Source organism: Oncorhynchus keta, chromosome 15 (genome assembly GCF_023373465.1).
Source record: "Oncorhynchus keta strain PuntledgeMale-10-30-2019 chromosome 15, Oket_V2, whole genome shotgun sequence".
Taxonomy (NCBI): domain Eukaryota; kingdom Metazoa; phylum Chordata; class Actinopteri; order Salmoniformes; family Salmonidae; genus Oncorhynchus; species Oncorhynchus keta.
In genome coordinates, this window is record NC_068435.1 from 3,683,883 (window position 1) to 3,708,673 (window position 24,791).

Consider the following 24,791-nt stretch of genomic DNA (forward strand, 5'->3'; position numbering starts at 1 on the left):
GACACACTGTTCCCCTGAACACGGCAGTTGACACACTGTTCCCCCGAACAAGGCAGTTGACACACTGTTCCCCCCCGAACAAGGCAGTTGACACACTGTTCCCCGAACAAGGCAGTTGACACACTGTTCCCCTGAACAAGGCAGTTGACACACTGTTCCCCCGAACAAGGCAGTTGACACACTGTTCCCCTGAACACGGCAGTTGACACACTGTTCCCCTGAACAAGGCAGTTGACCCACTGTTCCCCTGAACAAGGCAGTTGACCCACTGTTCCCCTGAACAAGGCAGTTGACCCACTGTTCCCCTGAACAAGGCAGTTAACCCACTGTTCCCCGGGGACTGATGACGTGGATGTCGATTAAGGCAGCCCCCCTACACCTCTCCGATTCACGGGGGTTAAATGTGGAAGACACATTTCAGTTGTACAACTGACTAGGTATCCTAACCCTTTCCCACACAGGGGCCTGGGTTGTGCTCTATATGAGAATAAGGTGGTTTCTAGTGCACAATATTGGAAGGAAAGAAATTGTTTACCTCCTCATTCTCTCCTTCCTCCTCTCCTGTCACTATGGTTTCCTCAGATGCCAGCTTATTGGCTGCCTCCAGCATGGCAGCGAATCCCTGCTCAGCTCCCGCCCCCCCCTCCTGGCCAGGGATTGGAGGAAACCCTGTTGGATGCAGATACATCATTCTGATTGGATAACACAAACATAACTACAAAAAAAAATAAAAATAAAAAATAAATAAATAAATAAATAAATAAATAAATAAATAAATAAATAAATAAATAAATAAATAAATATAAATAAATAAATAAATAAATAAATAAATAAATAAATAAATAATAAATAAATAAATTGTTTATACACAACTAACACTAGTCTATATCCTGTTCCTGCAGTGAGACAGCTTGATATACAGGACACCCCTGGACAGGACACTAGTCTATATCCTGTTCCTGCAGTGAGACAGCTTGATGTACCAGTACACCCCTGGACAGGACACTAGTCTATATCCTGTAGTGAGACAGCTTGATGTACCAGGACACCCCCTGGACAGGACACTAGTCTATATCCTGTAGTGAGACAGCTTGATGTACAGTACACTAGTCTATATCCTGTAGTGAGACAGCTTGATGTACAGTACACCCCCTGGACAGGACACTAGTCTATATCCTGTTCCTGTAGTGAGACAGCTTGATGTACAGGACTCACCTGGGGGGACAGGCAGCTCAGCATAGTTGACAGCTCGTCCTGCTTTGTGGGTGCGGATGGCACTCTGGTATTGCTGTGGGAACAGGTCAAGGGTCATATCATAGTCCTCTAATAACCAGAGGTCAAAGGTGATAAGGATTTAGGCATGGATTGAGTCCCATCGTAGTCCCACCTGCAGACGCCCGGCCACCTGCAGACGCCCGGCCACCTGCAGACGCCCGGCCACCTGCAGACGCCCGGCCACCTGCAGACGCCCGGCCACCTGCAGACGCCCGGCCACCTGCAGACGCCCGGCCACCTGCAGACGCCCGGCCACCTGCAGACGCCCGGCCACCTGCAGACGCCCGGCCACCTGCAGACGCCCGGCCACCTGCAGACGCCCGGCCACCTGCAGACGCCCGGCCACCTGCAGACACCAGCCACCTGCAGACACCAGCCACCTGCAGACACCAGCCACCTGCAGACACCAGCCATCTGCAGACACCAGCCATCTGCAGACGCCAGCCATCTGCAGACACCAGCCACCTGCAGACACCAGCCACCTGCAGACACCAGCCACCTGCAGACACCAGCCATCTGCAGACACCAGCCATCTGCAGACACCAGCCATCTGCAGACACCAGCCATCTGCAGACACCAGCCATCTGCGTGATTAACGGGGGCTGCGCTAGAGATAATGGCTGATCCTGAAGGGGACCGGGATTGGGTCTTTTTTATTTTTTTTTATTTTAACAAAAATGTCAGAATGATTTGAACTACAAAACTATTAAAAAGTCATCTCTGAAAAGCTCACGTAAACATGCAACACAAGAGTCATTAGAAGGTAAGGGGGTCTTCTACATGGTAAGATTATAGGAGACCCCAGGACAGGGTCAGGTTTTTGATTGGGCATGTTGCTGTTGTTGTTGTTGTTGCCATTTGTCAATAAAAAAAAAACCTCACGAATGAAACGGTTTATGTCAAACTGTTTTGTGTTGTACTTGTAGTCCTGGTTATCCTGAACAGAACATGGTACAACACCTCATTATGAGGACAAATATAAGGGCCATGCAGACAAATGAAAAGGAGATTTTTGATGGAGTCTCGAGACTTAAAAGGTTAAGTACTTTGTGATAAACATAGTTTTAAATTATTTTTTTGGACCCCTTTTCCTCCCCAATGTCGTGGTGTCCAATTGTTTTTAGTAGCTACTATCTTGTCTCATCGCTACAACTCCCGTACGGGCTCGGGAGAGACGAAGGTTGAAAGTCATACATCCTCCGATACACAACCCAACCAAGCCGCACTGCTTCTTAAACACAGCGCGCATCCAACCCGGAAGCCAGCCGCACCAATGTGTCGGAGGAAACACCGTGCACCTGGCCACCTTGGTTAGCGCGCACTGCGCCCAGTCCGCCACAGGAGTCGCTGGTGCGCGATGAGACAAGAATATCCCTACCGGCCAAACCATCCCTAACCCGGACGACGCTAGGCTAATTCTGCGTCGCCCCACGGACCTCCCGGTCGGTTACGACAGAACCTGGGCGCGAACCCAGGGACTCTGGTGGCAAAACCTCATTTTTTTTAAAGAGACAGAGTACAAATAGAAAGTTATTGGTTGTTCTACACGGTTAAGGTTAGTTCTTAGGAGGCGTTACCTTGGCGATGCGCTCGTGCATGCGGGCCTTGCGGTCGTCTCCGCTGGCTTTGGCCTGGGCGCAGGCCTCCTGATACCGGTCTCTCCGCTGCTCCAGGGCCTCCAGGACGTCTTTAGGCTGGGCCGGGACAGCAGAGGGGGCTGGAGGTGTGGAGGCAGGGGGATTGGGGCTTGACATCTGTCCAGGACCGGGTTCTTTGTCTGGGCCAGATAAGGCTGAGATGACCCCTAAAGACAAAGGATGATAAATTATGACGAATCAAATATTTAAAAAATATATATCATTTTCGAGACGGACAACTTTGACTCCATCTTTTTCCAAAACGTCTCCATTCCCTATAATAATGCAGTGGTTCTGATAGGGCTCTGGTCTATAGTAGTACCACTATATAGGGAACAGGGCTCTGGTCTATAGTAGTACCACTATATATGGAATAGGCCTCTGGTCTATAGTAGTACCACTATATATGGAATAGGCCTCTGGTCTATAGTAGTACCACTATATAGGGAATAGGGCTCTGGTCTATAGTAGTACCACTATATAGGGAACAGGGCTCTGGTCTATAGTAGTACCACTATATAGGAATAGGGCTCTGGTCTATAGTAGTGCACTATATAGGAACAGGGCTCTGGTCTATAGTAGTACCACTATATAGGGAATAGGGCCCTGGTCTATAGTAGTACCACTATATAGGGAATAGGGCTCTGGTCTATAGTAGTACCACTATATAGGGAATAGGGCTCTGGTCTATAGTAGTGCACTATATAGGAATAGGGCTCTGGTCTATAGTAGTACCACTATATAGGGAATAGGGCTCTGGTCTATAGTAGTGCACTATATAGGGAATAGGGCTCTGGTCTATAGTAGTGCACTATATAGGGAATATATAGGGAATAGGGCTCTGGTCTATAGTAGTACCACTATATAGGGAATAGGGCTCTGGTCTATAGTAGTACCACTATATATGGAATAGGCCTCTGGTCTATAGTAGTACCACTATATATGGAATAGGCCTCTGGTCTATAGTAGTACCACTATATATGGAATAGGCCTCTGGTCTATAGTAGTACCACTATATATGGAATAGGCCTCTGGTCTATAGTAGTACCACTATATAGGGAATAGGGCTCTGGTCTATATTAGTACCACTATATATGGAATAGGCCTCTGGTCTATAGTAGTACCACTATATAGGGAATAGGGCTCTGGTCTATAGTAGTACCACTATATATGGAATAGGCATCTGGTCTATAGTAGTACCACTATATAGGGAATAGGGCTCTGGTCTATAGTAGTACCACTATATAGGGAATAGGGCTCTGGTCTATAGTAGTACCACTATATAGGGAATAGGGCTCTGGTCTATAGTAGTACCACTATATATGGAATAGGCCTCTGGTCTATAGTAGTACCACTATATATGGAATAGGGCTCTGGTCTATAGTAGTACCACTATATATGGAATAGGCCTCTGGTCTATAGTAGTACCACTATATAGGGAATAGGGCTCTGGTCTATAGTAGTACCACTATATATGGAATAGGCCTCTGGTCTATAGTAGTACCACTATATAGGGAATAGGGCTCTGGTCTATAGTAGTACCACTATATATGGAATAGGGCTCTGGTCTATAGTAGTACCACTATATAGGGAACAGGGCTCTGGTCTATAGTAGTACCACTATATATGGAATAGGCCTCTGGTCTATAGTAGTACCACTATATATGGAATAGGCCTCTGGTCTATAGTAGTACCACTATATAGGGAATAGGGCTCTGGTCTATAGTAGTACCACTATATAGGGAATAGGGCTCTGGTCTATAGTAGCACCACTATATAGGGAATAGGGAATAGGGCTCTGGTCTATAGTAGTACCACTATATAGGGAATAGGGAATAGGGCTCTGGTCTATAGTAGTACCACTATATAGGGAATAGGGCTCTGGTCTATAGTAGTACCACTATATAGGGAATAGGGCTCTGGTCTATAGTAGTACCACTATATAGGGAATAGGGCTCTGGTCTATAGTAGTACCACTATATAGGGAATAGGGCTCTGGTCTATAGTAGTACCACTATATAGGGAATAGGGCTCTGGTCTATAGTAGTACCACTATATAGGGAATAGGGCTCTGGTCTATAGTAGTACCACTATATAGGGAACAGGGCTCTGGTCTATAGTAGTGCCACTATATAGGGAATAGGGCTCTGGTCTATAGTAGTACCACTATATAGGGAATAGGGCTCTGGTCTATAGTAGTACCACTATATAGGGAATAGGGCTCTGGTCTATAGTAGTGCACTACATAGGGAATAGGGCCCTGGTCTATAGTAGTGCACTACATAGGGAATAGGGCTCTGGCCTAAAGTAGTGCACTATATAGGGAATAGGGTTCTGGCCTAAAGTAGTGCACTACATAGGGAATAGGGCTCTGGCCTAAAGTAGTGCACTACATAGGGAATAGGGCTCTGGCCTAAAGTAGTGCACTACATAGGGAATAGGGCTCTGGCCTAAAGTAGTGCACTACATAGGGAATAGGGCTCTGGCCTAAAGTAGTGCACTACATAGGGAATAGGGCTCTGGCCTAAAGTAGTGCACTACATAGGGAATAGGGCTCTGGCCTAAAGTAGTGCACTACATAGGGAATAGGGCTCTGGCCTAAAGTAGTGCACTACATAGGGAATAGGGCTCTGGCCTAAAGTAGTGCACTACCTAGGGAATAGGGCTCTGGCCTAAAGTAGTGCACTACATAGGGAATAGGGCCCTGGCCTAAAGTAGTGCACTACATAGGGAATAGGGCCCTGGCCTAAAGTAGTGCACTACATAGGGAATAGGGCCCTGGCCTAAAGTAGTGCACTACATAGGGAATAGGGCTCTGGCCTAAAGTAGTGCACTACATAGGGAATGGGGCTCTGGCCTAAAGTAGTGCACTACATAGGGAATAGGGTTCTGGCCTAAAATAGTGCACTACATAGGGAATAGGGCTCTGGCCTAAAGTAGTGCACTACATAGGGAATAGGGCTCTGGCCTAAAGTAGTGCACTACATAGGGAATAGGGCTCTGGCCTAAAGTAGTGCACTACATAGGGAATAGGGCTCTGGCCTAAAGTAGTGCACTACATAGGGAATAGGGTTCTGGCCTAAAGTAGTGCACTACATAGGGAATAGGGCTCTGGTCTAAAGTAGTGCACTACATAGGGAATAGGGCCCTGGTCTATAGTAGTACCACTATATAGGGAATAGGGCTCTGGCCTAAAGTAGTGCACTACATAGGGAATAGGGTGTCATTTCAGATCAGCCCTGTGGTCACTCCTTACCCGAGGATAGTGAGGGTGGCAGGCAACTCAGGTCCACCTCCTGCCCCTTCTCCAACGCTTCGATCACCGCGTCAAACCTCTGCAAACAACAACAAGATATCACAATGGCAGTCTTTGTTGACCTCCTACATGGTTTGCATGCCTCAGATAACTCCAGGGCCTCAGTGAGGAACAGGACAGAGAGAAAGGAAGCAGAAGAGACACAGATACAGATGGACTCAAACAACTCCTCCAGCTGCCCTAGTTTAACACACAGAGAACATCTCTTTCCTCCAGCTGGCCCAATTTAACACACAGAGAACATCTCTCTCCTCCAGCTGGCCCAGTTTAACACACAGAGAACATCTCTCTCCTCCAGCTGCCCCAGTTTAACACACAGAGAACACCTCTCTCCTCCAGCTGCCCCAGTTTAACACACAGAGAACACCTCTCTCCTCCAGCTGCCCCAGTTTAACACACAGAGAACACCTCTCTCCTCCAGCTGCCCCAGTTTAACACACAGAGAACACCTCTCTCCTCCAGCTGCCCCAGTTTAACACACAGAGAACACCTCTCTCCTCCAGCTGCCCCAGTTTAACACACAGAGAACACCTCTCTCCTCCAGCTGCCCCAGTTTAACACACAGAGAACACCTCTCTCCTCCAGCTGCCCCAGTTTAACACACAGAGAACACCTCTCTCCTCCAGCTGCCCTAGTGAACACACAGAGAACATCTCTCCTCCAGCTGCCCTAGTGAACACACAGAGAACATCTCTCCTCCAGCTGCCCTAGTGAACACAGATAACATCTCTCCTCCAGCTGCCCTAGTGAACACACAGAGAACACCTCTCTCCTCCAGCTGCCCTAGTGAACACACAGAGAACATCTCTCCTCCAGCTGCCCTAGTGAACACAGATAACATCTCTCCTCCAGCTGCCCTAGTGAACACACAGAGAACACCTCTCTCCTCCAGCTGCCCTAGTGAACACACAGAGAACATCTCTCTCCTCCAGCTGCCCTAGTGAACACACAGAGAACATCTCTCCTCCAGCTGCCCTAGTGAACACAGATAACATCTCTCCTCCAGCTGCCCTAGTGAACACACAGAACATCCCTCCTCCAACTGCCCTAGTGAACACACAGAGAACATCCCTCTCCTCCAGCTGCCCTAGTGAACACACAGAGAACACCTCTCTACTCCAGCTGCCCTAGTGAACACAGAACATCTCTTTGCCCTAGCAAGCATCTCTCTCCTCCAGCTGCCCTAGTGAACAGAGAACATCTCTCCTCCAGCTGCCCAAGTGAACACAGAACATCTCTCCTCCAGCTGCCCAAGTGAACACCTCTCTCCTCCAGCTGCCCAAGTGAACACAGAACATCTCTCCTCCAGCTGCCCTAGTGAACACAGAGAACATCTCTCCTCCAGCTGCCCTAGTGAACACAGAACATCTCTCCTCCAGCTGCCCTAGTGAGCATCTCTCTCCTCCAGCTGCCCAAGTGAACACAGAACATCTCTCCTCCAGCTGCCCTAGTGAGCATCTCTCTCCTCCAGCTGCCCAAGTGAACACAGAACATCTCTCCTCCAGCTGCCCAAGTGAACACAGAACACCTCTCCTCCAGCTGCCCTAGTGAGCATCTCTCCTCCAGCTGCCCTAGTGAACACACAGAGAACATCTCTCCTCCAGCTGCCCAAGTGAACACAGAACATCTATCCTCCAAATTCTATAGTAGGCGACAAGGCTGCTGTTAAGAATCTCCATGCATCACGTAGTCAGATAACTGGCAGAGTTGTAATTAGAGGATGGACCAGGCTCATCCCCAAGAGATCATACATTACCCCCCTAGATTATTCATGGAAGAGCCTAAGATAATACATTACCCCCAGCTTATCCTGGAAGAGCCTAAGATAATACATTACCCCCTAGCTTATTCCTGGAAGAGCCTAAGATAATACATTACCCCCCTAGATTATTCCTAGAAGAGCCTAAAATCAATACATTACCCCCCTAGATTATTCCTGGAAGAGCCTAAGATAATACATTACCCCCCCTAGCTTATTCCTGGAAGAGCCTAAGATAATACATTACCCCCCCTACATTATTCCTAGAAGAGCCTAAAATCACACATTACCCCCTAGATTATTCCTGGAAGAGCCTAAGATAATACATTACCCCCTAGCTTATTCCTGGAAGAGCCTAAGATCATACATTACCCCCTAGATTATTCCTGGAAGAGCCTAAGATAATACATTACCCCCCCTAGATTATTCCTGGAAGAGCCTAAGATAATACATTACCCCCCCTAGCTTATTCATGGAAGAGCCTAAAATAATACATTACCCACCTAGATTATTCCTAGAAGAGCCTAAGCTAATACATTACCCCCCTAGATTACTCCTGGAAGAGCCTAAGCTAATACATTACCCCCTAGATTACTCCTGGAAGAGCCTAAGCTAATACATTACCCCCCTAGATTACTCCTGGAAGAGCCTAAGCTAATACATTACCCCCCTAGATTACTCCTGGAAGAGCCTAAGCTATAGACCTATTCTTTAAAAATGTCAACACTTTTTGATCCCAAAAACATAAAAACAGTGACCTTGCTGGTCCTGAAGTAGAGTTTGACTTGTTCCATGTCTCCTTGCTGCTTGGCTTTCAGAGCCGCCACTTTATACTCCCTCTGTCTGCCTAACAGCATCGCCTTCGTGGCCTCGCCTACTGTGGGATCAGAGGAGAACACACACACACAGAGAATCACAACCACATCCCAGGAGGTGTAGAGAAACACAACCACATCCCAGGAGGTGTAGAGAAACACAACCACATCCCAGGAGGTGTAGAGAAACACAGCAACCACATCCCAGGAGGTGTAGAGAAACACAGCAACCACATCCCAGGAGGTGTAGAGAAACACAGCAACCACATCCCAGGAGGTATAGAGAAACACAACAACCACATCCCAGGAGGTGTAGAGAAACACAACAACCACATCCCAGGAGGTGTAGAGAAACACAACAACCACATCCCAGGAGGTGTAGAGAAACACAGCAACCACATCCCAGGAGGTGTAGAAACACAGCAACCACATCCCAGGAGGTGTAGAGAAACACAACCACATCCCAGGAGGTGTAGAGAAACACAACCACATCCCAGGAGGTGTAGAGAAACACAACAACCACATCCCAGGAGGTGTAGAGAAACACAACAACCACATCCCAGGAGGTGTAGAGAAACACAACCACATCCCAGGAGGTGTAGAGAAACACAGCAACCACATCCCAGGAGGTGTAGAGAAACACAGCAACCACATCCCAGGAGGTGTAGAGAAACACAGCAACCACATCCCAGGAGGTGTAGAGAAACACAGCAACCACATCCCAGGAGGTGTAGAGAAACACAGCAACCACATCCCAGGAGGTGTAGAAAACACAGCAACCACATCCCAGGAGGTGTAGAGAAACACAGCAACCACATCCCAGGAGGTGTAGAGAAACACAGCAACCACATCCCAGGAGGTGTAGAGAAACACAGCAACCACATCCCAGGAGGTGTAGAGAAACACAGCAACCACATCCCAGGAGGTGTAGAGAAACACAGCAACCACATCCCAGGAGGTGTAGAGAAACACAGCAACCACATCCCAGGAGGTGTAGAGAAACACAGCAACCACATCCCAGGAGGTGTAGAGAAACACAGCAACCACATCCCAGGAGGTGTAGAGAAACACAGCAACCACATCCCAGGAGGTGTAGAGAAACACAACAACCACATCCCAGGAGGTGTAGAGAAACACAACAACCACATCCCAGGAGGTGTAGAGAAACACAACCACATCCCAGGAGGTGTAGAGAAACACAACCACATCCCAGGAGGTGTAGAGAAACACAACCACATCCCAGGAGGTATAGAGAAACACAGCAACCACATCCCAGGAGGTATAGAGAAACACAGCAACCACATCCCAGGAGGTATAGAGAAACACAGCAACCACATCCCAGGAGGTATAGAGAAACACAGCAACCACATCCCAGGAGGTGTAGAGAAACACAGCAACCACATCCCAGGAGGTGTAGAGAAACACAACCACATCCCAGGAGGTGTAGAGAAACACAACCACATCCCAGGAGGTGTAGAGAAACACAACCACATCCCAGGAGGTGTAGAGAAACACAGCAACCACATCCCAGGAGGTGTAGAGAAACACAACCACATCCCAGGAGGTGTAGAGAAACACAACCACATCCCAGGAGGTGTAGAGAAACACAACCACATCCCAGGAGGTGTAGAGAAACACAGCAACCACATCCCAGGAGGTGTAGAGAAACACAGCAACCACATCCCAGGAGGTGTAGAGAAACACAGCAACCACATCCCAGGAGGTGTAGAGAAACACAGCAACCACATCCCAGGAGGTGTAGAGAAACACAGCAACCACATCCCAGGAGGTGTAGAGAAACACAGCAACCACATCCCAGGAGGTGTAGAGAAACACAGCAACCACATCCCAGGAGGTGTAGAGAAACACAGCAACCACATCCCAGGAGGTGTAGAGAAACACAACCACATCCCAGGAGGTGTAGAGAAACACCAACCACATCCCAGGAGGTGTAGAGAAACACAGCAACCACATCCCAGGAGGTGTAGAGAAACACAGCAACCACATCCCAGGAGGTGTAGAGAAACACAGCAACCACATCCCAGGAGGTGTAGAGAAACACAACCACATCCCAGGAGGTGTAGAGAAACACAGCAACCACAGCAAAAACATTAATTTGTTTGGAGGCAGGTGATTCTTGTTTACTGTTATCATTTATCTAATCTGTGGAAAATTTCAGGAGCCTACATGGTAAAAAAATAAGTTGATCGAAATGATTGACTAAGTAACAGCAACAATCATTAAATGATTAACTTCCTGTGTGACCTGTGCTGGCCTGTCCAGTCTCTTCCTCTCCCTCAGTGCTAGGATGGCTGCTGACAGTGGCCAGGGTAGAGATAGACAGCTCCTCCTCACTGCTGGGTGATACTGCCTCAGGTGAGACAGGTACGGGTAACATTTCAGCAGGAGCAGCAGCCTCTGGCTCCCCCTGCTGTTGTGGAGGTGTCGGTTCAGGTTCAAGACCAGAGGGTGGAGGGGGAGGAGCACGTCGTGGGGGGGCGGTGGAGGTTGGGGCTCCACCGGCTACAGGTGGGGGGATGTCAGCCTCATCCACCTTCCTCCCCTTCTTCAATGAGACCAGCATGGACTCCAGGCTCTGTGGAGAAGCACAGAGATAAGGAGACGGGACAAAAAAGGTTTTCGGACGTTAGATCCGAATCTTCCTGCTAGAACCATTAGCAAATTGTCTCAGCGTCGTAGACCGTGCTGATCTTGGATCAGGTCCTTCCTGACCATATGATCTTATTAATTATGATTTTTTTTTTTTTTTTTTAAAGGGCAAACTGATTCTAGATCAGTGTTTACTCTTGAGAAGCTTTGTGAATATAGGCTCTGGAAAGCAACAAAGGAGTACATGTTTTTGCTCCAGCTCTACACTAAACACAACAGGACATGAGAGAGAGTTTTATCGCCACCTGGATCCCTCTGTCGTATCTCCGTGCTTTAGACGATTCCCCTGAGGCCTTGGCGTGAGCGACCGCTGTCCGGTACATCCTCAGTCTCTCCTCCAAGGTGTGCTGCAGACTGCCGGGTACCGCAGGAGGAGCTAACTGATGAGAAGAACGACGACCAAGTTTGATTCATGAAGTATTGTAAATGCAGGTTACAGTGCCGTCTTCAAGAGGTATTCAAACCCCTTGACTTATTGCACATATATATTTTTTATTGTGTAATAGACCATTCAAAATGTATTACATTTATTTTCTCTCATCCGTCTATACAAAATACACCATAAATGAGTGAAAACTTGGGTTTCCTTCTTCTACAGCAACTGAGTTAGGAAGGACGCCTGTCGTGACTGGGTGTATTGATACACCAACCAAAGTGTAAATGAATAACTTCACCATAATCAAAGGGATATTCAATTAATGCTCCGTTTTAAAAAATAAATAAAAAAATTTAAACCCCATCGACCAATAGGTGCACTTCTCTGGGAGGCATTGGAAAACCTCCCTGTTCTTTGTGGTTGAATCTGTATCTAAAATGACTGCTCAACTGAGGGACCTTACAGATAATTGTATGTGTGGGGTACAGAGGTAGTCATTCAAAACTCATGTTAAACACGATTATTGCACACAGAGTGAGTCAATGCAACTTATTATGGGACTTATTTAGCACATTTTTAATCATTGACTTATGTTGGCTTGATAAATCATTTTCATTAAAAAAATACAAAAACAAAATCCCCGCAAGCCCGGGCTGCCAAGACTACGTCCCAACGTAAGCCCGGGCTGCCAAGACTACGTCCCAACGTAAGCCCGGGCTGCCAAGACTACGTCCCAACGTAAGCCCGGGCTGCCAAGACTACGTCCCAACGTAAGCCCGGGCTGCCAAGACTACGTCCCAACGTAAGCCCGGGCTGCCAAGACTACGCCCCGCCGCAAGCCCGGGTTGCCAAGACTACGCCCCAACTTAAGCCCGGGTTGCCAAAACTACGCCCCGGCCGCAGCCCGGGCTGCCAAGACTACGCCCCGGCCGCAAGCCCGGGCTGCCAAGACTACGCCCCGGCCGCAAGCCCGGGCTGCCAAGACTACGTCCCGGCCGCAAGCCCGGGCTGCCAAGACTACGCCCCTGCCGCAAGCCCGGGCTGCCAAGACTACGCCCCGCCGCAAGCCCGGCTGCCAAGACTACGCCCCGCCGCAAGCCCGGGCTGCCAAGACTACGCCCCGGCCGCAAGCCCGGGCTGCCAAGACTACGCCCCGGCCGCAAGCCCGGGCTGCCAAGACTACGCCCCGGCAAGCCCGGGCTGCCAAGACTACGCCCGCCGCAAGCCGGGCTGCCAAGACGTCCCGGCCGCAAGCCCGGGCTGCCAAGACTACGTCCCGGCCGCAAGCCCGGGCTGCCAAGACTACGTCCCGGCCGTAAGCCCGGGCTGCCAAGACTACGTCCCGGCCGTAAGCCGGGCTGCCAAGACTACGCCCGGCCGTAAGCCGGGCTGCCAAGACTACGCCCCGGCCGTAAGCCCGGGCTGCCAAGACTACGCCCCGGCCGTAAGCCCGGGCTGCCAAGACTACGCCCCGGCCGTAAGCCCGGGCTGCCAAGACTACGTCCCGGCCGTAAGCCCGGGCTGCCAAGACTACGCCCCGGCCGTAAGCCCGGGCTGCCAAGACTACGTCCCGGCCGTAAGCCCGGGCTGCCAAGACTACGTCCCAACGTAAGCCCGGGCTGCCAAGACTACGCCCCAACGTAAGCCCGGCTGCCAAGACTGCCCAACGACCCGGCTGCCAAGACGCCCCAACGTAAGCCCGGGCTGCCAAGACTACGCCCCAACGTAAGCCCGGGCTGCCAAGACTACGCCCCAACGTAAGCCCGGGCTGCCAAGACTACGTCCCAACGTAAGCCCGGGCTGCCAAGACTACGTCCCAACGTAAGCCCGGGCTGCCAAGACTACGTCCCAACGTAAGCCCGGGCTGCCAAGACTACGCCCCAACGTAAGCCCGGGCTGCCAAGACTACGTCCCAACGTAAGCCCGGGCTGCCAAGACTACGTCCCCAACGTAAGCCCGGGCTGCCAAGACTACGCCCCAACGTAAGCCCGGGCTGCCAAGACTACGTCCCAACGTAAGCCCGGGCTGCCAAGACTACGCCCCAACGTAAGCCCGGGCTGCCAAGACTACGTCCCAACGTAAGCCCGGGCTGCCAAGACTACGTCCCAACGTAAGCCCGGGCTGCCAAGACTACGCCCCAACGTAAGCCCGGGCTGCCAAGACTACGTCCCAACGTAAGCCCGGGCTGCCAAGACTACGCCCCAACGTAAGCCCGGGCTGCCAAGACTACGTCCCAACGCAAGCCCGGGCTGCCAAGACTACGTCCCAACGTAAGCCCGGGCTGCCAAGACTACGTCCCAACGTAAGCCCGGGCTGCCAAGACTACGCCCCAACGTAAGCCCGGGCTGCCAAGACTACGCCCCAACGTAAGCCCGGGCTGCCAAGACTACGTCCCAACGTAAGCCCGGGCTGCCAAGACTACGTCCCAACGTAAGCCCGGGCTGCCAAGACTACGTCCCAACGTAAGCCCGGGCTGCCAAGACTACGCCCCAACGTAAGCCCGGGCTGCCAAGACTACGTCCCAACGTAAGCCCGGGCTGCCAAGACTACGTCCCAACGTAAGCCCGGGCTGCCAAGACTACGTCCCAACGTAAGCCCGGGCTGCCAAGACTACGTCCCAACGTAAGCCCGGGCTGCCAAGACTACGTCCCGGCTGTAAGCCCGGGCTGCCAAGACTACGTCCCAACGTAAGCCCGGGCTGCCAAGACTACGTCCCAACGTAAGCCCGGGCTGCCAAGACTACGTCCCAACGTAAGCCCGGGTTGCCAAGACTACGTCCCAACGTAAGCCCGGGCTGCCAAGACTACGTCCCAACGTAAGCCCGGGCTGCCAAGACTACGTCCCAACGTAAGCCCGGGTTGCCAAGACTACGTCCCAACAGAAGCCCGGGTTGCCAAGACCACATCCGAATGTTGCAGCACATTATCACAGCATAAGCATCAACATTATACCTGTACACAATCTAACACAAGCAGTCCATTTCATGTGCTACTATTAACTTGAGCCATTTCAAACAGACACAAAAACAGTAGTCGCATAAGAGAGAGAGGATTAACACATTTCAGGATTGTAAAAATAGTATTTCACTCCACTTGGTTTGCCAGAGTCTGTTGAGAACGGAAATGTAAGCGAGTGTTTGCATGTAGTTGCCAATGCTCCGATTAGAGATGCGAGTAACAAGCCCATTAATGCTTCAGTATTTCACACACACACACACAGGTAACACCATCAAAAACTAAAAAGTCACACGCTGGAATTGCAGGATAGAACTCAGTGTATATGTTCGTATAGGCAGGTGATGTCATGTTAGTTTACCTGGGGTGGTGATCGCGGAGGCTCTTCCGTGGAGGTGGGTGTCACATGATCCTCCGTTTCCTCGTCACCCACCACTTCCTGCAGCTCAGCCTGGTAACATAGTAACAGTCAGGCACAAACAGAACATGTTTACCATAGGTTCAACGCAACACCAACACAGCGCAGTTTGTCACACACACACACACACACACACACACACACACACACACACACACACACACACACACACACACACTAAGTAAAAGATGATCAAAAATAGATTGAAATAAACCCAAACAGTTACCAGTAAATCTTCATCATCTTCCAGGTTATAATCATCATCATCATCGTCGTCGTATATATCCTTCATACACTCCTCTGCCATTCTGGCTATATTCTCCATAGGTAAGGGGCTTGGACATTCTGGTGAAACATATATGGGAGGAATCTCCATCTTGTGATTTTTCTTTTTTTTTTTTTTAAAGACGGGGACCTATGACCCTCAGGACAGAGACACATCAACAATTAGTGAAACATATCAGTGGGAGGAATATTATAAATTAACATGGGGGAGTGACCTATGACCCTCAGTGTTTTTACCACACTGCTGGATGCTCCTCACCTCCGTTCATCAACAACAACAAGGAAGTCAGTGGGGGCGAATAGTGGCGTTGTTCCCTAATGCGGATTTCAGCGCAATTTTAAAATAATTGAAATTCATTAAATTAAAGTAGAGATAAGAGTGCCTTCAAAAAGTATTCATACCCCTTGACTCATACACTCTGGTGTTTACAATCCGAAATCAAAATGGATTAAATTTAAAAAAACTAATTCTGTCACCCATCTCTTCTACACAATACCTCATCTCCATCGAGTACACCTGTTGCCAATTCAATTGTTTGAACATGATTGAAAAAAAATAAACACTTGTCTATATATACATTTTTTTTTTTTAAAGTCCCACAGTTGACAGTGTATGTCAGACACAAAACCATGAAGTCCAAGGAACTGTCCGTAGATCACAGAGATAGAAGTGCGATTAGGCATACAGTATATCTGGGGAAGGGTATAAAACAGTTTCTTGAATGTTGAAAGTTTCCAAACAGCACAGAGGTCACCTTTACTGGGAAAAGGGAAAAATAGGGAACTACTCAGACTCTGCCTAGACCTGGCTGTCTGACCAAACTGAACAACCGGGCAAGGAGGCCCTTGGTCAGGGAGGTGACCAAGAACCCAATGCTGTCTGACCAAACTGAAAAACTGGGCAAGGAGGCCCTTGGTCAGGGAGGTGACCAAGAACCCAATGCTGTCTGACCAAACTGAACAACTGGGCAAGGAGGCCCTTGGTCAGGGAGGTGACCAAGAACCCAATGCTGTCTGACCAAACTGAAAACTGGGCAGGAGGCCCTTGGCTGAGATGACCAAGAACCCAATGCTGAAGGACAAACTGAAAAACTGGGCACAGCACTTCACCAATCAGGGAGGTGACCAAGAACCCAATGCTGTCTGACCAAACTGAAAAACTGGGCAAGGAGGCCCTTGGTCAGGGAGGTGACCAAGAACCCAATGCTGTCTGACCAAACTGAAAAACTGGGCAAGGAGGCCCTTGGTCAGGGAGGTGACCAAGAACCCAATGCTGTCTGACCAAACTGAACAACTGGGCAAGGAGGCCCTTGGTCAGGGAGGTGACCAAGAACCCAATGCTGTCTGACCAAACTGAACAACTGGGCAAGAAGGCCCTTGGCCAGGGAGGTGACCAAGAACCCAATGCTGTCTGACCAAACTGAACAACTGGGCAAGGAGGTGACCAAGAACCCAATGCTGTCTGACCTAACTGAACAACTGGGCAAGGAGGCCCTTGGCCAGGGAGGTGACCAAGTACCCAATGCTGTCTGACCAAACTGAACAACTGGGCAAGGAGGCCCTTGGTCAGGGAGGTGACCAAGAACCCAATGCTGTCTGACCAAACTGAACAACTGGGCAAGGAGGCCCTTGGTCAGGGAGGTGACCAAGAACCCAATGCTGTCTGACCAAACTGAACAACCGGGCAAGGATGCCCTTGGTCAGGGAGGTGACCAAGAACCCAATGATCACTGAGAGGAACTACAGAGTTCCTTGGCTGAGATGGGAGAAACTTCCAGAAGGACAACAGTCTCCACAGCACTTCACCAATCTGGGCTTTATGGGGGGAGTGGCCAGACTGAAGACACTCCTGAGAAAAAGGCACATGACAGCATGTCAGGAGTTTGCAAAAAGCCACGTGAAAAACACAAGGCAAAATATTGTGTGGTCTGATGAGACAAATTGAACTCTCGAGCCTGAATGAAAAGTGCTGTGTCTGGAGAAAACCAGACACAGCTCATCACCCATTTAACACCATCCCTACCGTGAAGCATGGTGGTGGCAGAACCATGCAATGGGGATGCTTTTCAGCAGCAGGTTCTGGGACACAAGTAAGGATAGAAGGGGAACAATGAATGGAGCCAAATACAGCCAAATGCATGATGAGAACCTGCTTTAGAGGGCAAACAATCTTACACTGGGGCAAAGATTTACATTCCAACAGAACAATGACCACAAGCATACAGCCAAAGCAACGCTGGAATTTCTATGGAACTAGAATGTATTGAGTGGCCCAGCCACAGCCCAGACATAAATCCCATTGAAAAACTATGGAAAGACTTGAAGATTGCTATTCACTGCCTCTCCCATCTAACTTAATAACAGAGCTTGAGAAATATGCAAAGAAGAATGGAATAAAAAACCCTAATCCAGATGTGCAAAGCCGATAGACATACCCAAGAAGACTCAAAGCTTTAAAATCGGCACCAAAGGTGTGAATACTTAGGAGAGATATCTCCGTATTTATTTTCAAATAAATTTGCTACAATTTCTACAGACATGTTTTCACTGTGTCATTATGGGGTATTGTGGGTAGATGGGTGAGAAAGTCAAGTGGTATGAATACTTCCTGAAAGCTGTACAGTTCTTGTATTTTTATTTATTTTACCTTTATTTAACTGGGCAAGTCATTTAAGAACACATTCTTATTTACAATGACGGGCTACCGAGGAACAGTGGGCTAACTGCCTTGTCCAGGGGCAGAACGATAGATTTCTACCTTGTCAGCTCGGGGATTCGATCTTGCAACCTTTCGGCTACCCGCCTCCCCCAACCACTAGGCTACCCGCCGCCCCTCTAACCACTAGGCTACCCGCCGCCCCTCTAACCACTAGGCTACCCGCCGCCCCTCTAACCACTAGGCTACCCGCCGCCCCTCTAACCACTAGGCTACCCGCCGCCCCTCTAACCACTAGGCTACCCGCCGCCCCTCTAACCACTAGGCTACCCGCCGCCCCTCTAACCACTAGGCTACCCGCCGCCCCTCTAACCACTAGGCTACCCGCCGCCCCTCTAACCACTAGGCTACCCGCCGCCCCTCTAACCACTAGGCTACCCGCCGCCCCTCTAACCACTAGGCTACCCGCCGCCCCTCTAACCACTAGGCTACCCGCCGCCCCTCTAACCACTAGGCTACCCGCCGCCCCTCTAACCACTAGGCTACCCGCCGCCCCTCTAACCACTAGGCTACCCGCCGCCCCTCTAACCACTAGGCTACCCGCCGCCCCTCTAACCACTAGGCTACCCGCCGCCCCTCTAACCACTAGGCTACCCGCCGCCCCTCTAACCACTAGGCTACCCGCCCCCTCTAACCACTAGGCTACCCGCCGCCCCTCTAACCACTCTAAACCACTAGGCTACCCGCCGCCCTAACCACTCCCCTCTAACCACTAGGCTGCCCGCCGCCCCTCTAACCACTAGGCTACCCGCCGCCCCTCTAACCACTAGGCTACCCGCCGCCCCTCTAACCACTAGGCTACCCGCCGCCCCTCTAACCACTAGGCTACCCGCCGCCCCTCTAACCACTAGGCTACCCGCCGCCCCTCTAACCACTAGGCTACCCGCCGCCCCTCTAACCACTAGGCTACCCGCCGCCCCTCTAACCACTAGGCTACCCGCCGCCCCTCTAACCACTAGGCTACCCGCCGCCCCTCTAACCACTAGGCTACCCGCCGCCCCTCTAACCACTAGGCTACCCGCCGCCCCTCTAACCACTAGGCTACCCCCTCCCACTAGGCCCTCTAACCACTAGGCTACCCGCCGCCCCTCTAACCACTAGGCTACCCGCCGCCCCTCTAACCACTAGGCTACCCGCCGCCCCTCTAACCACTAGGCTACCCGCCGCCCCTCTAACCACTAGGCTACCCGCCGCCCCTCTAACCACTAGGCTACCCGCCGCCCTCTAACCACTAGGCTACCCCCCGCCCCCCTCTAACCACTAGGCTACCCGCCGCCCCTCTAACCACTAGGCTACCCGCCGCCCCCCCTCTAACCACTAGGCTACCCGCCGCCCCTCTAACCACTAGGCTACCCGCCGCCCCTCTAACCACTAGGCTACCCGCCGCCCCTCTAACCACTAGGCTACCCACCGCCCCTCTAACCACTAGGCTACCCGCCGCCCCTCTAACCACTAGGCTACCCGCCGCCCCTCTAACCACTAGGCTACCCGCCGCCCCTCTAACCACTAGGCTACCCGCCGCCCCTCTAACCACTAGGCTACCCGCCGCCCCTCTAACCACTGGGCTACCCGCACCCCCTCTAACCACTAGGCTACCCGCCGCCCCTCTAACCACTAGGCTACCCGCCGCCCCTCTAACCACTAGGCTACCCGCCGCCCCTCTAACCACTAGGCTACCCGCCGCCCCTCTAACCACTAGGCTACCCGCCGCCCCTCTAACCACTAGGCTACCCGCCGCCCCTCTAACCACTAGGCTACCCGCCGCCCCTCTAACCACTAGGCTACCCGCCTCCTCTAACCACTAGGCTACCCGCCGCCCCTCTAACCACTAGGCTACCCGCCGCCCCTCTAACCACTAGGCTACCCGCCGCCCCTCTAACCACTAGGCTACCCGCCGCCCCTCTAACCACTAGGTTACCTGCCTCCTCTAACCACTAGGTTACCTGCCTCCTCTAACCACTAGGTTACCTGCCTCCTCTAACCACTAGGTTACCTGCCTCCTCTAACCACTAGGTTACCTGCCTCCTCTAACCACTAGGCTACCTGCCTCCTCTAACCACTAGGCTACCTGCCTGTCTAACCATGAGTACAACACAGTGTGTGAAGACTTACCTTTCTGCTTTAGTCTCCCTCCAGCAGGCTTGCCCCCAGTGAGAGCTGATAACTCTGCTTCGAGATCAGCATCACCCACGGTCGGATCATCCATGTCCTGCGTCATCTCCTCTGGGTTGAAGTCCACAAACAAACCCATCTGGAACCAAGGAAGGTGAATGGTGATATAGGATAGCTAGTGTGTGTGTGTGTGTGAGAGAGAGAGAGAGAGAGAGAGAGAGAGGGTGAGCCAGCCAGCCAGCCAGCCAGCCAGCCAGCCAGCCAGCCAGCCAGCCAGCCAGCCTCCTCGTTGTCATTGTACGTTGTGACACACACAAAGGTGATGTGTCCCTCTCACCTGTTTGGCCGCAGTTGCGCCCTGGCCCTTTGGCAAAGGAGTCCTCTTCTTCTTCCCGAACATACCGCTAGTTGTAAAACACCTCTAACCGGAGGAATTAAACCGTCCCAAGAGAGCTGGGGCAAAACAGAAGACGACAGACTAACGTTAGCTAGATAACTAGCTAGTGATGTTGCTACGCTAAACGTCAGCTAGTTAACGCTACTAACCAGCGTTAGTGAGTTCAACTTAAAGTCGCTAACTTAAAACAGTTACAGGTGCAGCAGGTCATGTGAGTTAACATAGCTTAAAAAATTTTTTTATTGAAACGGCAGAGGCTAGTAGTGAACTAGTTAGTGAAGTTACCACTATATATTTTTGTGCTAAAATAGCTAACATTACACAGATTTACACAGTGGATTTGCGGCAACCATTTCGTGACAAGCATAAACCGCCTCCCTTGAGGTAGCTAACGCTACTTCGGTGTTTTTAAGCCAGCTAGCAAACCATTAACATTCGCTAGTAGCAAAACTATCTGTGGGTAGTTAAGTTAGCTAACGACGCTTATAGTACGACCATTGTCTTTTACCTACTCGTTCACCACGAATACAACGTATTTTCCTTCACGGATAAACGTGAAATCTCCAGCCAGCGACCAGTTGACGGTTATTTACTCTCAGACTGACAACCAACTTCTTCTTCTTCTTCTTCTTCTTCTTCGTGTGAATTTCCCCGGCGGACTGAATGCTGTGTTGTATATTGCTGCCCATCGCAGGTCAGAGTGCAGATTGCACATTTTGTAAAAAAAAACAACAACATAATTTAAAAAAAATATATATATATATATATATATATATATATATATATATATTTAAAAAATGAGGGATTTTTAAAAAATTGTACCTCCGTCTAACACTGCACCTTGCACCCCCCCCCCCCTTACCATTTATTTGGCCCTAAACGAGGCCGTCAGGGTTGAACCCCTTCTCTCAACTTCCTGTAGATCTTCTGCACTGAAATCTTTCTCATCCAAATATTTATCTGCTGCTGCGACTACCACATCTATCTTCTGTGATTTCCGTTCCATCAATGCAGTGCAGTTGATTACCATGGTTATAAATGCATGACATTCAACCTTACTAAAATTCATTTTCTCTGGATCTCTCTCTTCGGGCCTCAATGGGGGGCTCCCAATCAAATCCCTCATCCTTGAGCTATCCTCTACTTGCCTTACTGCCTCAGCATATGAAACCTTCTTCCTCACTCGAACTCTGGCAATCTCAACTTGTCTCTCTCTCTAGTACAGGGCACTTCAGACCCCCAGCTGCATTAGGCGATTCACAGTTTACACACAGTGCTTTCTCAACCCCAACTTCACACTCCCTCTGACCTCCTGCACACTTTCTACATCCTTGGACCTCCCTTCTACATACTGTTGCTACATGTCCTTGGCACCTAAAGCCCCGTAGCGGGTTCGGAACAAACACCCTCACCAAATAGCTAATATACCCTAGCCTGACCTTACCAGGTAGAAACTCCATGTCGAAGCTCAACAAGACAGACAGGGTATATACTCCCTTTCCCCATTTCTTCCGGGTCTGTGTCTCACCAAATGGTGGGTGACACAAACACCAGGAGTATTTTTTCTCATCTTATCCACCTCTACACTCAACGATACCCCAGAGGGCATGACATAACCTATTCCCCCTCAGGAGACTGAAAAGATTTGGCATGGGTCCTCAGATACTCAAAAAGTTCTACAGCTGCACACCATCGAGAGAGAGGAAAGAGAATAGACAGTACGGGACATTAAAGAGAATAGACAGTACGGGACATTAAAGAAAATAGACAGTACAGTGATGCCAGAAAACATAACCACATCAACAAGATATCTTCATGATATACTGCTAGAAAAATATGCAAACATAATAATTGAATCTCTCAACCTGCTCCACTACAGCCCCATCGATGAGAATGGGGGGCGTGCTCGTTCCTCTTTTTACTGTAGTCCACAATTATCTCCTTTGTCTTGATCACGTTGAGGGAGTGGTTGTTGTCCTGGCACCACACGGCCAGGTTTCTGACCTCCTGCCTATAGGCTGTCTCATCGTTGTCGGTGATCAGGCCCAAGTTCATCGTTGTCGGTGATCAGGCCTAAGTTTGCCGATGACACTGTTGTGTAATCGGCAAACTTAATGATGGTGTTGGAGTCACGCCTGGCAGTTCAGTCATGAGTGAACAGGGAGTACAGGAGGGGACTGAGTACGCACCCCTGAGGGGCCCCTGTTTTGAGGATCAGCGTGGTGGATGTGTTGTTACCTACCTTTACCACCTGGGGGCGGCCCGTCAGGATGTCCAGGATCCAGTTGCAAAGGGAGATGTTTAGTCCCAGGGTCCTTAGCTTAGTGATGAGTTTTGAGGACAAAATGGTGTTGAATGCTGAGCTGTAGTCAATTAAAAGCATTCTCACATAGGTGTTCCTTTTGTCCAGGTGGGAAAGGGCAGTGTGGAGTGCAATAGAGATGGCATCATCTGTGGATCTATTGGGGCGGTATGCAAATTATTGGGTCTAACGTTCTGGGAAAATGGTGTTGATGTAAGCTATGACCAGCCTTTCAAAGCACTTCATCGCTACAGAAGTGAGTGCTACATGTCGGTAGTCATTTAGGCAGATTACCTTAGTGTTTTTGGGCACAGGGACTATGGTGGTCTTTTTAAAACATGCTGGTATTACAGACTAGGTCAGGGAGAGGTTGAAAATGTCAGTGAAGACACTTGCCAGTTGGTCAGCACATGCTCGCAGTACACATCGTGGTAATTCGTCAGGCCCTGTGGCGAGCAATAGCTCGAGGCTTCCTTAGATATCGTACACCAGCTGTTATTTACAAAAATACAAAGTTCGCCATCCCTGTTTAAAGGTCTTACTCACATCGGCTGCGGAGAGTGTGATCACACAGTCTTCTGGAACAGCTGGTGCTCTCATGTATGTTTCAGTGTTATTTGCCTCAAAGCGAGCATAGAAGTAGTTTAGCTCGTCTGGTATGCTCGTGTCACTGGGCAGCTCTCGGCCGTGCTTCTCTTTGTATTCTGCAATGGTTTGCAAGCCCTGCCACATCCGACAAGTGTTGGAGCGAACCATTGAGGAGAGAGCTGAGCATTACATAGGTCTGGTTGCAAGGCTGAAATAGCAAGGACATGCACGTTAAGAGAAGATGACACCCAGGCCTTATGACACCCAGGCTATACTCTATTTTTGAAAGAATACATTAACCAAGACCATACGTGCATTCATGACAGCTGAACATGCTGTGGTCAGCAGGATACAGGAAGAAAGATGTAGGCAAGATGACTGATGACTAACACGTAAAACATAAGCATGCAGTACATTATCTTTAGAACATGGAAAGAGTTCTGCCATCGTTGTAACCAAAAGCAGATACTAAGGGGGAGTAACTTTATTTACATATGTGATGTACACAAATACTATGTATAAAAGCAGAGCCAGTGCTAAGAAGGGGCGGCTATTCCGCGGACCAGCACGGCTCTTAATAACTTGTGTTAAAGTCATACATTGAATTCACAAAGTTCTTCTGAGAGTATTATATTTCTGAAACAATTCTCTACGACACGAGCGTCAGAGCCGGTGTAGTACGATTCGATCTTAGTCCCGTTTTGATGCTTTACCTGTTTGACGGTTCGTCAGGAGGGCATAGCGGGATTTCTTATCAGCTTCCTGCTCCTTGAAAGCGGCAGCTCTAGCCGTTAGCTCAGTGCGGATGTTGCCTGTAATCCATGGCTTCTGGTTGGGGTATGTACGTACGGTCACTGTGGGGACGACGTCATCGATGCACTTATTGATGAAGCCAATGACTGATATGGTATACTCCTCAATGCCATCGGAGGAATCCTGGAACATATTCCAGTCTGTGCAAAACAGTCCTGTAGTTTAGCATCTGCTTCATCTGACCACTTTTTTATTGATCTAGTCACTGGTGCTTCCTGCTTTAATTTTAGCCCGTAACCAGGAATCAGGAGGATAGAATTATGGTCAGATTTGCCAAATGGAGGGTGAGGGAGAGCTTTGTATGCGTCTCTGTGTGGAGTAAAGTTGGTCTAAAATTCCTTTTCCTCTGGTTGCACAT

At 49.9% G+C, this 24,791-nt stretch overlaps 1 protein-coding gene across 1 annotated transcript in view; it reads right to left on the reverse strand.

Moving 5' to 3' along the window:
- cc2d1b (coiled-coil and C2 domain containing 1B) overlaps nucleotides 1–21,369 on the reverse strand; it is a 42,960-nt gene extending 21,591 nt beyond the window's left edge. The window contains exons 1-15 of the mRNA XM_052464308.1: nucleotides 21,239–21,369; nucleotides 20,671–20,786; nucleotides 20,334–20,472; nucleotides 17,529–17,584; nucleotides 17,152–17,354; nucleotides 16,525–16,577; nucleotides 15,447–15,565; nucleotides 15,164–15,253; nucleotides 11,718–11,852; nucleotides 11,068–11,398; nucleotides 8,746–8,864; nucleotides 6,169–6,247; nucleotides 2,853–3,079; nucleotides 1,216–1,288; nucleotides 536–669 (exon numbers count right to left, since the gene is read on the reverse strand). Coding sequence (XP_052320268.1) covers nucleotides 536–669; nucleotides 1,216–1,288; nucleotides 2,853–3,079; nucleotides 6,169–6,247; nucleotides 8,746–8,864; nucleotides 11,068–11,398; nucleotides 11,718–11,852; nucleotides 15,164–15,253; nucleotides 15,447–15,565; nucleotides 16,525–16,577; nucleotides 17,152–17,354; nucleotides 17,529–17,584; nucleotides 20,334–20,472; nucleotides 20,671–20,733 — 1,821 coding nt within the window. The 5' untranslated portion in view covers nucleotides 20,734–20,786; nucleotides 21,239–21,369. The remainder of the gene's footprint in view (nucleotides 1–535; nucleotides 670–1,215; nucleotides 1,289–2,852; nucleotides 3,080–6,168; nucleotides 6,248–8,745; nucleotides 8,865–11,067; nucleotides 11,399–11,717; nucleotides 11,853–15,163; nucleotides 15,254–15,446; nucleotides 15,566–16,524; nucleotides 16,578–17,151; nucleotides 17,355–17,528; nucleotides 17,585–20,333; nucleotides 20,473–20,670; nucleotides 20,787–21,238) is intronic.
- Nucleotides 21,370–24,791: the final 3,422 nt, after the last annotated feature.